The 15,754-nt window shown below is 33.9% G+C and overlaps 2 protein-coding genes across 4 annotated transcripts; both read left to right on the top strand.

Annotated features, from left to right (window-relative positions):
• The first annotated feature begins 2,742 nt into the window (after nt 1–2,742).
• LOC102627144 (protein WHAT'S THIS FACTOR 1 homolog, chloroplastic) lies at nt 2,743–5,091 on the top strand. Of its 3 annotated transcripts, XR_008052082.1 has the most exons (3): nt 2,744–4,364; nt 4,668–4,748; nt 4,859–5,089. XR_008052082.1 is itself a non-coding variant. In XM_006474468.4 (2 exons), exon 1 carries the CDS (start codon nt 2,984–2,986, stop codon nt 4,361–4,363), a length of 1,380 nt encoding a protein of 459 aa, XP_006474531.1. In that variant the 5' UTR covers nt 2,743–2,983; the 3' UTR covers nt 4,364; nt 4,697–5,091. The 3 variants fall into 3 exon arrangements, 2 of the variants coding, with proteins under 2 accessions (XP_006474531.1, XP_006474530.1); XM_006474468.4 differs by having other exon boundaries at nt 2,743–4,364; nt 4,697–5,091; XM_006474467.4 differs by having other exon boundaries at nt 4,668–5,090.
• Nucleotides 5,092–8,021: 2,930 nt separating this feature from the next.
• LOC102627644 (3-ketoacyl-CoA synthase 10) lies at nt 8,022–10,838 on the top strand. The gene is made up of 3 exons (XM_006474469.4): nt 8,022–8,514; nt 8,585–9,213; nt 10,085–10,838. The coding sequence occupies exons 1-3, from the start codon at nt 8,101–8,103 to the stop codon at nt 10,653–10,655; spliced, it is 1,614 nt and encodes a 537-aa protein (XP_006474532.1). The 5' UTR covers nt 8,022–8,100; the 3' UTR covers nt 10,656–10,838.
• The last annotated feature ends 4,916 nt before the right edge of the window (nt 10,839–15,754 follow it).

The raw sequence follows: 15,754 nt of genomic DNA, 5'->3' as shown, positions 1-15,754 counted from the left end.
TTTTATTTTTAAAATTTTTTTTTGGCCAGTGGCAGTGGGGGCTTGAGCCCCCACTAGTCATGTGCTGCATCTGCCTCTGAATATGCAAAAGCAAGCTCAATGACAATTGTTGAATCTCTACCTAAATTTGAATTTGATTGAGCCTTTATAGTTGGAGAAGAAAATTAGTAGTTGTTGACTTTTTGGGCATAATCAGATCGGTATTAACACAAGTCGGATTACTATTTCGACTTTTGCAAGTTACCATTATGCAGAATTTTGAATTGTCAGATTGCCGTTAGAGGATGTCAGTTAGCTGTTTAATTCCAACGAGTTCACTGATTGAAGTCGGCTTGCCATTTTCAAGTAACAGTTTGCTGTTAAATTTCATAAGCTTACCTGTTCCAAGCGGGCTTGTTGTTTGCATATTTTCGGTTAACGGATCTTCCAGAATCAATCAAAATGTAACCTTGAGTTATCGGTTAACCGTTTCAAAGTCAATGGTTATCCATTTATTTCCAAAACCTCAATTTTGTCCCAAAACACTATATAGCGTAAGAATTTCATTCAATTTTAAAGACTCCAACATTGTTTACCTATGACACATATGATTTGTTATCATCAAAATCAATATTATAAGTATATTATGTCAACAATTTAGTTGAATTTTTAGTAGAGCTTTTGAATTTTAAATAAGTTATTTTACCTCTACTAGAAAATGCTCAAATTTTGAGCTTTTAAAAGTAGAGAATGAAAAGTTCTTTTTTAAATGTTAAAATATTTAAAATATCCTCTACTTATTTTACAATCTTATTTAATTCTTTTCATAAAATAACTTTTTAAAATTTGTCTATTAAAATAATTTTATAATTTTTAATAAAATCGGTCATTGACAACCAAACAACTAAAATTTTTTAGATAAAATCTCTCCTTAAATAAGCTCTATTTAAATAAGAAAATAACCTATTTCCTTTCACACTCTATACTCTCAATCCCACGATTCCTACTCCTTAGAATTTCCAATCTAATGTAAAAAATAAACACTACCTAAATTGTCTTCCATTGTCGTATTGATTGTTCGTGTATTAAGTGAATGAATGATATTGCATCTTCATGGGTTAAAAGAGTTTTTTTAATAACAAAATATTTTTTCAATCATAAGTAAAATTTTGAAGATGAGTTTTAATTTGCCTCCATTGAGATTTGTAGATCTGCAGGTAAAATTGGGATGTGATAGCATCAATTCAAACTTCCATTGTTTGAATTTTTTTGTAGAAATTTTGTAGATCCGCAGGTACCTCGCGAAGTGGGTCAAACGCGCTAAGCAATTTAGACTCGTAATCAGTAGACAACCTTGTACCAAACCAAAGAAATTGCTAGTTAAGCATCCCATGTAGTCAGCCAATTTTCAATTCCCATGCACGCTCACTTATATTATAAATATTATGTCTCTTAAGAAAGCCTGTTGTCTGGTGAGCATTCAACGAATCAATGTTGTTTAGTCCAAATTGATTACTGTGTTTGTATGCTTTAAAACATGTCAAAAACACAGCTTAAGTCGCGTATATACACCCTAAACTGTGTAAAAAATACAAGAAACTAGTTGGGGTGCAACTTCAATAATCAGAGAGTGAGAAAAATCAACTCTGTGTCGAGATTTTCTAGATCTACCATAAATTCCTAGAACCCCCTGCAACAATCCCTATGTTCTTTCTTCATACGTGTTTTATCCGCACATTGTAACCTTGCCAAAATGGAAACTAGCTACTTCTCTACAAGTTTGGCTATACGTAGCGGAATCACATTAATGCCTGAAGATATATAGCCTTGGCAGCTCTTAACTTTTTGAAAATTTTCGGAAAGTATTGTAAAATGTAAAAGTTTTCGAGGCAACCAACTTACTTATAGAAAATTTTTGAAACCTACGATAAAAAAGCAAAAAGTCTTCAACTCCCCAACTTACTTTTTGAAATTTTTGTAATATCATTTTAAACTTTTGTTTGTGAAATTTGCTGTGTCAAATTTTTGTTCCATTCAAAATAGGATAAAAGCTTGTTTAGTCCATATATTATAAGATTAGTGCCTATTTAGTCCTTATATTCTTAAAATTACCTCAAAACGTCCATACTGCTAAATATTAACACTTGTGCCGTTGTTTTTTATTATTATTATCTTACTTTTATAATATTACACTCTTATATTAATGTTTCTTTTTTAGATATTAATAAAAAATTAGATTATCAAATTAAACCTAAAAATAAAATAAAAACAAAAAAATTATATATTAATTTTTTTGGAAGCTCACGTATGTCTGAAAAATTTATATTGTAAGAAATTAGATTATCAATTTTTTTAAAAAAATAATATTTGAACTCCTTGGGAGAGTGTTCTACAAAAATTAATATATATTTTTTGTTTTTATTTTATTTTTTGGAATTAAAATTAAAATTTTATTTTTTCTTTTTAATAATGTCTAAAAAATATTATTTTAATAGGGTAATATTATAAAAATAAGTTAAAAGGAACAAAATATAATGACAAGAGTGTCAATAATTTAATCGTAAGGATGCTTTGAGATATTTTTAAAAATATAGAGAGTAAACGAACACTAATATCAAAATATAGAGACTAAACAAACTTTTACGCATCAAAATATTTAGCAAGCAAAAAGCTTAACATAATACATTTTCTCGAAATTGGAGAAAAAAAGATTTCAAGCAGTTAATATATTGGACTTTCAAAATAATAAATCTTGGGCCTTTAATATTGGGCTCCGGGGGGCTATGCGATGCCAAAGCGTCTTTTGCCCGCAGGATTTGTGTATCATCCAGTTTTCGCCTCTTGCAAGTTTCTCATATTGGCATTTTCGCAAACACTTTCAGCGAGAATCTACTCGTCAGAAATCAACCATCAAATCTAGAATCTCTTTAGAGATACGATTCCCCTTTTGATTTCAGATATCATTCTGCATTGCTATGTTCGTTTGTTATTGCTTGTAGTTATTATGATGACAGCCAAAGTTGTTAAAATTTCTTCTTTGGTCAATAAACTCAACCTGCTCGACGATTTGTCTCTGAGAAGAGCTTGGTACAAGCAATCTTCTTCACTTTGGTGGTCCCAGAATAGATTAATGACCAGCAGTAAGCGTGTTCAAGACCGAAGCAAGAATAAGAGAATCCGTCCACTTGAGATTGCTGCTGAGAAGTGGAAAATATTCTCTAAAATGAAGTTTTTAATGGAAATTCTAAGGAAAGAACCCGAAATGGTGATACCTGTTAGATCGTTGGATCAGTACAGGAAGCAAATTAATCTGCCTAAACCCCATAAAATGTCAGATTTCATTAGAAAATCACCAAAGCTCTTTGAATTGTATAAGGATAAAAACGGGCTGTTGTGGTGTGGAATGACCGAAGAAGCTGACGACTTGTTGGAAGAAGAGGAGAGGTTGCTTGAAGAGCATTCGGATAAAGCTGCGGAGTATGTTACTAGGTGCTTAATGATGTCAGTTGATAAACGTTTACCGTTGGCCAAGATTGCACATTTTAGAAGAGACTTTGGCTTGCCACTTGATTTTAGGACTAGTTGGGTGCACAAGTATCCTGAACTCTTTAGAGTCGTTAAATGTAAGGAGGACCCTGAACTCGAGTATTTGGGGCTTGTAACATGGAATCCTAAGTGGGCTATCACAGAGTTGGAGAAAAAGGTGTTGGGGGTAACTGAGGCTGGTCCTGATCATACCCCGGAAATGCTTTCATTGCCCTTTCCTTTGAAGTTTCCCCCTGAGTACAAGAAAGTGTATAGATATGGAGGGAAGATTGAGCATTTTCAGAAGAGGGCTTATTTGTCTCCGTATGCGGATGCCAGGGAGCTTAAAGCTGGGTCGTTAGAGTTTGATAAGAGGGCAGTTGCGGTTATGCACGAGCTGCTTAGCTTTACCCTTGAAAAGAGGTTGGTCACTGATCACCTTACTCATTACCGAAGGGAATTTGTCATGCCACAGAAGTTAATGAGACTGCTGTTAAAACACTTTGGGATTTTTTATGTATCAGAGAGGGGAAAGAGGTTTAGTGTGTTCTTGACAGAAGGTTATGAAGATTCAGAATTGATTGAGAAGAGACCACTAGTTCTTTGGAGGGAAAAAGTCCTGAGCCTTAGTGGATACAGAGGAAGGAAGAAGAAGATTCAAAGTTTTAGTGATTTATCTGAATTATCAGACATGGAGAATAAGGATCCGCTTGAGGATGATTCTGAGAGTGTCAACACGAGTATACAGTTTGAGCAGGCGGAAACAATCGGGAGTTTAGAGGATGCTTCATTTGCAGATGATGATGAGATGGAGGTTGGAGAAGTTTGCAGCGCATACAAGGACACCAATTCGTCCTGAGGTCATAACCTTTTTCATTTTGCCTTTCTTTGGTCACGTTAATTTAGCATTGAAAAATGATTGGCTTGTTGATAAAAAAGTTTTCTGAGTCTTACCCTTTATTTTAATAGAAGAATTTCATGCCAGTTCTGCTCTGCCTTTTATGTGCTATTGCCAAACTTAAAAATCTCAGAAGCTGAGAAAGAGCCACACATATCTCTCATTTGTCATCGAACAGTAATTAAAACACAGTTGTTTCACGTAACTTTTGATAAATTTACGCGAAAATTATTCATATTTACTAATTTACTTTGGTTGCTTGAAGCACTCTTGGCACTGGATTGGCATTAACAGCTAGAATCAAAACTCAAAGAATGACTGAGTCATACTCAAAGCTCTACATAAGGTTGTGTTCTTATTGAATGAACAGGATAGTTAATAGTTGCCAGTTCTTATATGTGATAAATTCTGAAACTTCCTCTAGCCATACACTAGTTCTAAACTCAAGTCTTATAGCTCTAGTTCTATGATAAATGTGATCGTTCATGCTGTACGTCGGCACTCGCATCATCTTCAACCTGCAGAATCGCGAACAAGAACAGCAAGTGGGGACCCACTGCCTGTTTCCGCAGCAAGCAACCATTTTTCTCTGCTTAAAGTAAACTGTTAGCTGTTATGATCTTTTTTTTTTTAATTGGACACAAGATTGGCGTGAATACAATAATCCAGGAAGACATTGTGTAGCTAAACTGTAACAACCACCTTGGTGATTCATTCAAGTCGTATAAATAGACGGATGGCTAACAACTGTATCCTTAAATTTTCTACCGAAAGAAATAACAATTTTTTTGCGCAAAAAGATTAGCAAAATTTTATCTTTTAACAAGCCCTTTTACAACAGAATGGTTGGTATTGATTCTAATTATATTAAAAAGTAGATATTCGGAGGAGAGAATAACTCTGGATGTGTTAAGTGTTTTTCATTTCGAAAAACAATTTATATATATATATATATATCATCTTTTTTTCTTTAAAATGTTTATGTATTTCAGTTAATCACTGTGAGATAAATAAATAAGTGTTTTGGATTTACTTTAAGGAGCAATCGATGCATCATAAATTTGAAAGCACGAAACTGGATGTCACAATAGAGTTGCCAGGGGATTTCAAACAAAATTGACTGTTCAAAACGCGTTGACCTTTTGTAATTCAAATAACCCCCCTCCCCCCCCCCCCCCCCAACCAAAAAAGAAAAAACACGTATTGACTGTTGACTCTCATTCAATAAACAACCATATTTGAATTTTTTAAGTGTTATTTCTTTTTTTTTTACCCCAAATAGTATAATATTTAGTTATTAAACGAAAAAAAATTATAATTTATAAAATTATTTATTATTTCATTGTGCCCACTCTTGAAAATTGTGATAGCCAAGATAGTACTTACTAGTTGGAAAATGAAGTGCATAACTCTTCCGTGAATTGATTGGAATGATCCAAATACCAACTGACTCCCAAGTATTCAATATCCAACCATCACTATTTTTTCTCATTACAATGTTAATTGATAAGGTTTAAAGGTCTATTTAGCTCTTGGTTGGGTCCACCCATGGTGGAATAAATGTTGCAGCTATCAACAAAAAAAATTATGGTGTTTGATAAAAACCATTAAAAAAACTAACACACGCTTTAAATGTTTATAAATATAAGAATGATACTTTAGTTCCTTATAATTTGTTTAACACCTATTTCACCCCTAGTGTTAAGACAACAACGAAAAAGAAAAAAAAGCATTGTTGAAGAATAAATATGCAATTTTTCACATATAAATTGAATATGAAAACTGTTAATTTATATACATCTACATTTTAAAATTATCCTCACTATTTAAACACCTATGATGAAATAAAGTAGAATAATGTTACGTGGACTAAAAATAGTACAAACAAAAGACCAAACAAAGAAAATTCATCTTTTAGTGAATAATTTTCTTTTAAAAAAAAAATCTATTAATAGTGTGTTATTTTTTATGGACTTTTAATGAAGTATCGAAATGTCTTATTATGAATTAAAGTGATAGAAACAAATCTTAGAAGAGTCCAACGCGTAGCGTCACCCCCTGGATGTATCCAATTCCTCGCAAGTTGCTAAAATAATTAAGAATTTCAAAGGTGATCAGGTGGTGGTTAAACGATTTCGTCTCTATTTATTGCGTGCTTTATTTTGGATTGCAAAGAGAAGGCAGTATCTAAACTACGAGTCCACGAACAGAGAGGCCAGCTGGTTATGGTGATGACGTTGCGAAGATAGGATCATCAGATTCCCATAAATTTCAACTACTTGGCCATTTCTTGGTAGCCTTTTTAATTTAAATATTTCATAAGAAACCGACCCAAAGAGTGGCAATATTATCACCATCACCTTGCGCCACATTTGCCCCCAAAAAAGGAAAAATAAATTTCTATTTGGTTGTGCATGTTACAATCGAAACGTTATGGGTCGTACGTTATTGCGACCCTAACCACAAGTTATCTGATCATCATGAACCATCTCTTTGTCAAGTCAAATTAAAAACACATATTAGAAACTACGAATGAAATTAACCTCACTGAGCGTGCAATTTCAATGGTGTAATCGACATGTCTAAAAATAATGTTAAGGAGAAATGACATATGGCCGCTAGATGATATGCCAGAAACCCTTTTGATTACACATACGTAGATACACACAATTCAGCATTTCGCCCAAACATTTGAACAAGTTAACAAGCGTTTACCTAGAGCTCCAAATATTTTCACGGTATTCTAGCATTCATCAATAATTTCTTGAATTAAAATTAATACGGATGAATTGACAAACGGAACCTAATCGATTCATCTTGTCATGCTGTGTATAGAAGCTTTAATGGCATCTTTAAAGATTACTTTATTTTGCGCTTTAGCTATCACAGTGCATTTCCTACTGAGTTATATATTATTGTTATCCTAACTATTAAGGTTGCCTTTCATAATGATAGGCGCCGAGTATGGTTGGTTGGAAAGTGACTTCTCTGTAGTATTTTTGTGCCTCCCTAATCAAGATTATAATCTTCATTGGCTTCTTCACAATAGATGGGTTAATTGTCTTCGTTACCAAAGGAAATTGAATTTAGGTGTTCTCATATTTACGGAGAGAGAAATTCTATTGTTAATTCTTTAGTAAACTTAAGATTATTTTGTAATGGAAAATGATTGGTGAAGAGAAGAACGAGAGAAATAAAGAAGAAAATGGTAGAGAGAGAGTGAGTGGGTAGAGATAGAGGATAAAATTTTATCGTCCTTCTCTCGTGCTTCTCTACACCTAACACTACTCTTTTGTAATTCTTTCGTTCGGTGGAATTACCCATCAATTTCTATTCGGAAGAACCATTTTGAAGATAATTGATGTTTGCTAAAATATCATTCTATTACTTAAATTACAAATTTTCTCTCCTTTTTTCTTATTAATGAAATTCTTCTCTTTAAAAAACAAAAAAAAAAAAATCACCCAAACAATCCTCATTCAACGATGAATTTAAGAGATGTAATAAAATCTTTCAACTACTCACCGACTGAGCAGTCAAGTTGGTGACAACATTAACTACACTTCATCCACCAAGTTGTCATTGTTCGTAATTCATAAATTCAGTTGCGCTTTACACATTATAAAATATAAAGTAACTCTACTCTCAAAAACCATTCTTATCAAAACTAGATAGCTATAACACATAACATTAACGTCATGGCTAGAAGTGAACGAGACCTCCTGTCAACTGAAATTGTCAACCGTGGGATCGAGTCCTCCGGTCCCAATGCCGGTTCTTTGACGTTCTCTGTGAGAGTCCGGAGACGGCTGCCAGATTTTCTCCAGTCCGTGAACCTCAAGTACGTGAAGCTAGGGTACCATTACCTCATCAACCATGCCATATATTTGGCCACCATTCCTGTGTTGTTACTTGTGTTTAGTGCTGAAGTGGGGAGTCTCAGTAGAGAAGAGCTCTGGGAGAAGCTCTGGGAAGATACCCGCCACGATCTCGCCTCCGTTCTTGGCTTCTTCGGCGTGTTCGCCTTCACGCTCTCCGTTTACTTCATGTCACGCCCTCGCTCCGTTTATCTCGTTGATTTTGCTTGCTATCGCCCCTCCGATGATCTCAAGGTGCGCGTTTACTGGACATTGACATTAGCCTGAAACAGTGAACTTGTTGAACTAACGAATCATTTTTCAGGTGACGAGAGAGCAGTTCATCGAAGTGGCAGGAAAATGGAGCAAGTCCGACGAGGCGAGCTTGGATTTTCAAAGGAGAATAATGAAATCATCGGGGATTGGAGATGAAACGTACATCCCCAAGGTAGTGATGTCTGCTGAGGAGAACTGCATGACGATGAAACACGGTCGTTTAGAAGCTTCGATGGTGATGTTTGGAGCTCTGGACGAGCTATTCGAAAAGACTAAGGTGAGGCCGAAGGACGTCGGGATCCTTGTCGTGAATTGCAGCATCTTTAATCCCACACCATCGCTCTCAGCGATGATAATAAACCATTACAAAATGAGAGGGAATATCATAAGTTACAATCTTGGGGGCATGGGCTGCAGCGCCGGCGTCATTGGAGTGGACTTGGCCCGGGACATGTTGCAGGCTAATCCTAATAATTATGCTGTCGTTGTGAGCACTGAGATGGTGGGCTATAATTGGTATGCGGGCCGAGACCGGTCCATGATGATTCCTAATTGCTTTTTTCGGATGGGCTGCTCCGCCATCCTCATGTCCAACCGGCGACGGGACTATCACCGCGCCAAGTACCGCCTCCAGCTCATCGTCCGCACGCATACCGGCGCCGATGACCGGAGCTTCAGGTTTGTTTTTACTTTGTTTGCATGTGTGATATATATTAACACATAGTGCTCATAATTTGTTACTTTATATGCAGTGATTTCGTTATAATTAAATTTCATAATACTAAAGAATTAGTTTGGTATCATTTTTTAAAGTCAGTAGCCACACCTAGCTGAGATAAATAAATGTAAATTATGTGAGATAAAATCTAATTAGAATGTATCGAATTTGATGCGGTAGGCTCCAGTATTTTTTTCTTACTACAAACCTGTTTCCAAAAAAATGATGGAAACGAGAATGTTGGTTTCCATCTTTTAGTTGTAATTTTAAAAATATGCTACTAATTAATTACACTCTTCACTGTTTTCAGAATCGGAAAATTGAAAGTGATAATATAAGTAAGTTTGGCCAGAGTCCTTGTCCTTATATTTACAATAGTAAAAGTTAAGAGTTCGAACTTTTATAAAAATATTACGGTGAATCCTCATTCAATTATTAAATAATTAAGTAAAATCAATCTAATATGCATCAGTCTTATACAATAGTGTTATGGATTATATCGTTCAAAACCTTGAAAGGTTGGTTGTCATGTACGTGTGAAGTAACAACATAAGTAGGCCACTAAGAAAAAACCTCTGTCCTTTTGGCAAAGATGCTGTTACATTATTTAAAGGGCTATTAATAGCATATATAAACGGGTGAGTTCAGAGAAAGAGAATCTGTTTCTCAATTTATAAATTAATTTATTAGCAGAATTTTAGTTGCATCCCATCAACACAAATTAATTCTTCTGAGGCTTCCACACTGCCACTTAAAATTTGGTGTGTATTTCATTATATGTTTTTCAATCAAATCATCAACAAAACCTAAATTCGTTCATGCATTCATCAGGAGCGTTTACCAAGAGGAAGATGAACAAGGATTCAGAGGGCTGAAGGTGAGTAAAAATATAATGGAAATAGGGGGTGATGCTCTCAAAACAAACATCACGACATTGGGGCCTCTGGTTCTTCCATTCTCCGAACAGCTCTTCTTCTTCGCCACCTTAGTCTGGCGCCACTTATTCAGCGGCAGCGCCGATAAGTCCCGTTCCTCATCTTTAGCGAGCACAAAGCCCTACATTCCCGATTACAAGCTGGCGTTCGAGCATTTTTGCGTGCACGCAGCGAGCAAGACGGTGTTGGATGAACTACAGAAGAACCTTGAGCTGAGTGAAAAGAACATGGAGGCGTCGAGAATGACATTGCATCGCTTTGGCAACACGTCAAGCAGTAGCATTTGGTATGAACTAGCGTACTTGGAAGCTAAAGAGAGAGTTAAAAGAGGAGATAGAGTTTGGCAAATAGCGTTTGGTTCGGGGTTCAAGTGCAATAGTGTTGTTTGGCAGGCAATGCGCCGTGTCAAGAAGCCTGCTAGGAATCCATGGCTTGACTGTGTTGACAGATACCCTGTTGCTCTTTGAATTAAGTTTTAGGGCTTGCTTGTAGAATGCATGTTTGCCTCAGTTCTATGTAATAATTAATATTCTACTGGCTTTCTTTTTTCTTCACCTTTGCGATTGTAAAATTGCATGAATATGAAATTATAGATGAACATGTAAGAAAGGAAGTCTTTGATGAATAATACTCTCGCAATTAACCTGCCATTTTCCTAAAATTTTCACACTAAAATTTTAAAACGATGATGGTTGAAAGATAATAGGGTTCGTAGATAATGGACATTAGAGTCATTGGCATCAATTTTTCTATCAAATTACTTGTAAGTTTATGGACACATATAGGTATTGTACATGTTGTACACGGTACCTGAATTTTTTTTCCCACCTTTATGAAGTAAAGAGGACTCGTAACTTGCTACTTGTGGCACATATTGATCACATTTATTGATTTTTATACAAATTAAACAAGAATTGACAGCAGAAATTTCTCTAGTTTCTTTGTATTATTGTCCCAAACTTGTGAAAGAGATATTGGGGCGTGGAAAAATGAAAGAACACCCAAAGGCCAAAAGCATCCACCATAACCACTAAAAAAAAAATTGAAAAACAAAAACCTTGTAAATTGAAAATCTCGTAAATCGTGACCATCATCACATAATAATAACTACTCCGGAGGAATAAAATGAAATAAAAAATATCTAGGTTGAATTTAAGTATGATTGCAAGACTATTAAAAAATTGTTGTGAAAGGAGAGATACAAGATTGACATTTTACTCTCGTTGAATGGAAAATATTTGGTGTAGAGAAATACGAGAGAAAGACGAGAGAAAGCAAAATTCCCTTGTCTTTCTCTCATGCTTCTCTCTCTAGCACTACTCTCGTTGAATAATTGAGTTGACTAGCCCACAGATCAGTTTTTTTTTTAAAAAAAATTTCTTGAAATTTTATTCAACCATGTGAATTATAATATCCCATCTTACTCATTGGTTTGATGTCCATCAAAGGATAAATTAATACCACTGGACAAAAGAAATATATTAATTAATCAACATATAATTTAACACAAAAAATTATTATTTGATTAGTGTATTAATTTATCAAGTACTAACTTACCAAAGTTTTACTAACTAGAATAAATTTTATATGTATAAAAAGTAAATTAATACCGGAGCGGTTTTAATCATTTATTTATTTTTAACTAACCATCAATTTCAAATTTTAAAATATATAGACTTTTAAAAATTAATTTAAACTTTGTCCACCTCCTAAAAGTCATAAAAAAATAATATATCATAAATTTGGCTCAAACAAATTGCAAAAACGATTTTAAGTTGAGAATCAATCATAATCTAGCCCATTATAGATATAACATATTTTAGAAAATTCACATACACAAAAAAAAAAAAAAACTCTTACACTTCATTAATTCATTAATTTCTTTAATTGACTAATCAAGACTCGAGAAAGTCTTTATAATCCTCCTTAGTTTTCTTTTTTGAAAGAGTCTTGATAATTGACCTTAACATGAGGTTTACAAATCCTTACTCCTACCAAAATTTAATATGAATTCCAACTTTCGACTCTGTCAATATGATTAAATTAAATCTAAGATTGTATAGGAAGACTTATCAATCCAAAAGACTTTATCTCTGGTCAGCTTTCATAATTAAACAAACATTTAGAAAAGAGCCCACATGTGTGGTTAGAGTTGGAAAATTAGAAACACATGCCTAGCTATTTAACTCACAAACAACTCCCTCCGGGCTACCCAGAGCGGAGCGGTGAACCCATGGCCTGGTTTTGATGAGAGCATGGTTCGGACTCAATTTCATTCCTCCCCCAATTAAAAATTAAGTACAGTAATTTTTTCTATTAGTTTGTGAGTAGAGTAGATATTTCTTTTAATATTTGAATGCATGTAAGTGATTAAAAAAAAAAAGAGGATAGAAATCTAGATGGTCCCAACAGATGTCTTAATTAGAGTAAATATCCTTTCAATATTGGAAACATGTAAGTGACTAAATAGAAAAATTTAAAGTAGAAATCTAGTTGGTTCCAATGGGTGTCTCATGTAAATATGAATAAATTTATATTTGTTTAATACATATAGTAATTAAAAAAAAAATCACAAACAACTAACAAGAGCATGCAGTTTTGTTGACTGAGCTAGCTGTGAAGCACGTATGGCCTTGAACTTTTGAATTAATTTCAATACATGATGGTAATGTACAAGGTGGTTGAGAGTTGAGAATGCTACTTCATTTCACATGGAAAACTCAATGACGCCACACAATTTGTTGCCAAGTATTTAATTAGTTTGCTTGCTTAAATAATTAATTCATCTGCTCGTACATTAAAAATTTTAATTAGTAATATTATGTTTATAAAATTTGAATACAGAGTAAAGGTTCAACTTTAGTACCAGACTTGCACACATGAATGATTCCTTAATATGTTAACTAATATGACAATTTCAAGTTACCCACTATTGGACTCGATCTTTGTTATGTGGGATAGAAAAAAATGTGGCGACAAGCAATGTCATTCTTTGACCATATTTTGTCGTTCATTTTTTTAAAAAATTATTATTACATAGGGGAAATTTTGAATTTGATCATTTTTTTTTTAAAAAAAATTATACACTCTTTCATTTAAGTTAATAGTTAAAAAAAGAAAAAGATTTATCTGATCAAATCTCATAATAAAAGGGTGTCTTTCTATTTATATTAATAAAATTTAAACAAAAAGTGAGAAATTCTAAAATATATTGGAGCTACTACATCAGGTGTATAATACCAAATAATGTTTTTCCTTTTATTCATTTGTTTTAAAAATCAACATGCAAATGATAGTTATATTAAATTTAACTCTATATATCATTACTTCTGATATACTAAATACATTTGAAAAAAGTGAAAATATATGGGACCTTTAAAATAAAGAAGACTTACAATCCTTTTTTTTTCTCAAATATAAAAATTAAACAAAAAGTGCCTTAGAAGTGGCCGTTTATATCATTATTCTTGCAAAACGAAAAACAAAAATCCAATAAAAATACCAAACACACCTTTATTTTTCTATTTTTTTCTTTTGTGTTTTTATTTGGTATTACCACATTATTTAATTAAAAAAAAGTAGATATACTTTTTAGGTAATACGCAATCAACCAATGTAGTTATGATGCGTATTTTATTTTAAGATAAACACCCATTAGTTTGATTAATTTTCAACATAAAAACATATGATTTGAATCGTTAATTATTGTATGAATGACGTAGTACAGACCTCAGACGTCCTAAGAATTTCTCACTTTTACTTTAGATATAATTTGGCAAGCATCAAATAATTAGAGAAAGAATATTACTTGAGATGCACGGATTGATAACTCGATTATATTTTGGTCAATCCCAACTTAAGACCAAAGTGTTAAATTATCATTTTACTTGTAGACACGCGGCAAGAGGCCGGCCTGTGTTATTGCTAGCTTGGAGTGAGTAAGTGGCACACTTCTTCAGCTGCCTTTGTCTTGAGCAAAACATGCCAGCAGTACGGATGCATGCATGCATATGATACAGCACCAATAATGATATAACATAATGTCACACATGCACTTTCCTCTCCGGAAACTAAGTGAAATCTAAGAGATATGCTGTGGTTCCACGCCGCCTTTAGCGGCGGTTGCCTCTTCGGTTGGCAACGTAACGCCAACAAGAGTTCTAATTCTTGAAGGCTGTCAGCCGTCAGGCGGCTGATAACATGCTATCTGCATGCATAGGACAAATTTAGGATCAGCTTGGTTTATCAATGTACTGTATTATTAGGTGACACGTGGATCATGTTTTTCGGTAGAGTACTGGTCAAAGTACGTGTCAATATGGAACAGTTACAATCTATTTCTTTCAAGTTAAAACTAGTTATTAATTAACTCGAGCACAGACATTAATTAGCATCGCTGAATACATGCACGCACGAGTCATGCTTGCATCGCATATTGCCCGTAGCTATCGGAGTTTCATTATCTGCACTGCAGTGAGACAGAATTCATGATCTCTTTTTGCAACAGAAAACTAAAGCAGAGGCTTACAAAATTTGAGTGTATATAAAATTGAGAAAAATAACACCGGCTATGTAGGGCTTGATTCAGCATTACTCTTCTGACTTTCAAATTCCGTGTAAAGTCTTGGTAGCGATATATGATAGATGTGTATATATGTTAAATAACTTCAACCACCAAATGGACTCCGCACAAAAATTTGGACTTCAAGAACTATCATTCTCTAGAACCAAGTGTACCAAAACTGTCAGGAAATTGCTGAGACTGAGAAACAAATTACTTTACTTGAACTGCTTAAATTAGCTCGAAAGTAATATTTCACTAGAAAAGAAATTGGATATACAAATGAAATTGATAGTTAACTTTCAATGGATTAAATAAAATAAAAAAAGGTAGTTAACAAGAATTTTCCATTGATGTATTCGTTTCGGAGACCAATTAACTTTCACACATTTACTAATGGACAAATTCATCACGTTTGTCTCTTATCTTTAGTCATGGGGACAAGAATTAATTTCTATACATGCACGCACTTTTCTTGTCGATATATGTATTATCAGATACTTTTTCCAAGCTATCACCCAAGTCCTGTAGCCGCCTTTCCGCGCACCTTCTTCCTTAGTATCCCAGATTTTTCTACTTCTTTTTTTTTTTTTTTTCCAAAGTGAAAGACAGAGAACTAGCCCAGCTAGACCGAGACTACAGGATTTTCAGAAAAAATGTGGAATTTGATAAAGTTTTTGGATAAAATGGTACTAATATGCGACTTCTATAGAATATTAAAAATTTTCTCTAGCTACCATGCATTGGTACTCTGGTTGGATTTACTTCACAAATTATTGGTTAAATTTCGTAAGTATTTGTTTACATTAACTTGTATCTTATAAACCAAAAATTTAGGGTTTGCTACGAAAAATTGAAGTCTATCTACCACCTTGAAAAGTCTAACCAAGAATTGTTTTAGGGTTCTCCTAATATGGATTTAACTCATATTGAAAAACTAACTCAGGAGTTGAGAGTTACGTTAAGCTTATATTATTAGTCTAATAGCTATTTTTTTCAAGGGAG

Source organism: Citrus sinensis, chromosome 9 (assembly GCF_022201045.2).
Source record: "Citrus sinensis cultivar Valencia sweet orange chromosome 9, DVS_A1.0, whole genome shotgun sequence".
Lineage (NCBI taxonomy): Eukaryota > Viridiplantae > Streptophyta > Magnoliopsida > Sapindales > Rutaceae > Citrus > Citrus sinensis.
The sequence above is the reverse complement of the archived record's forward strand: the minus strand, read 5'-3'. Positions and strand labels throughout refer to the sequence as shown.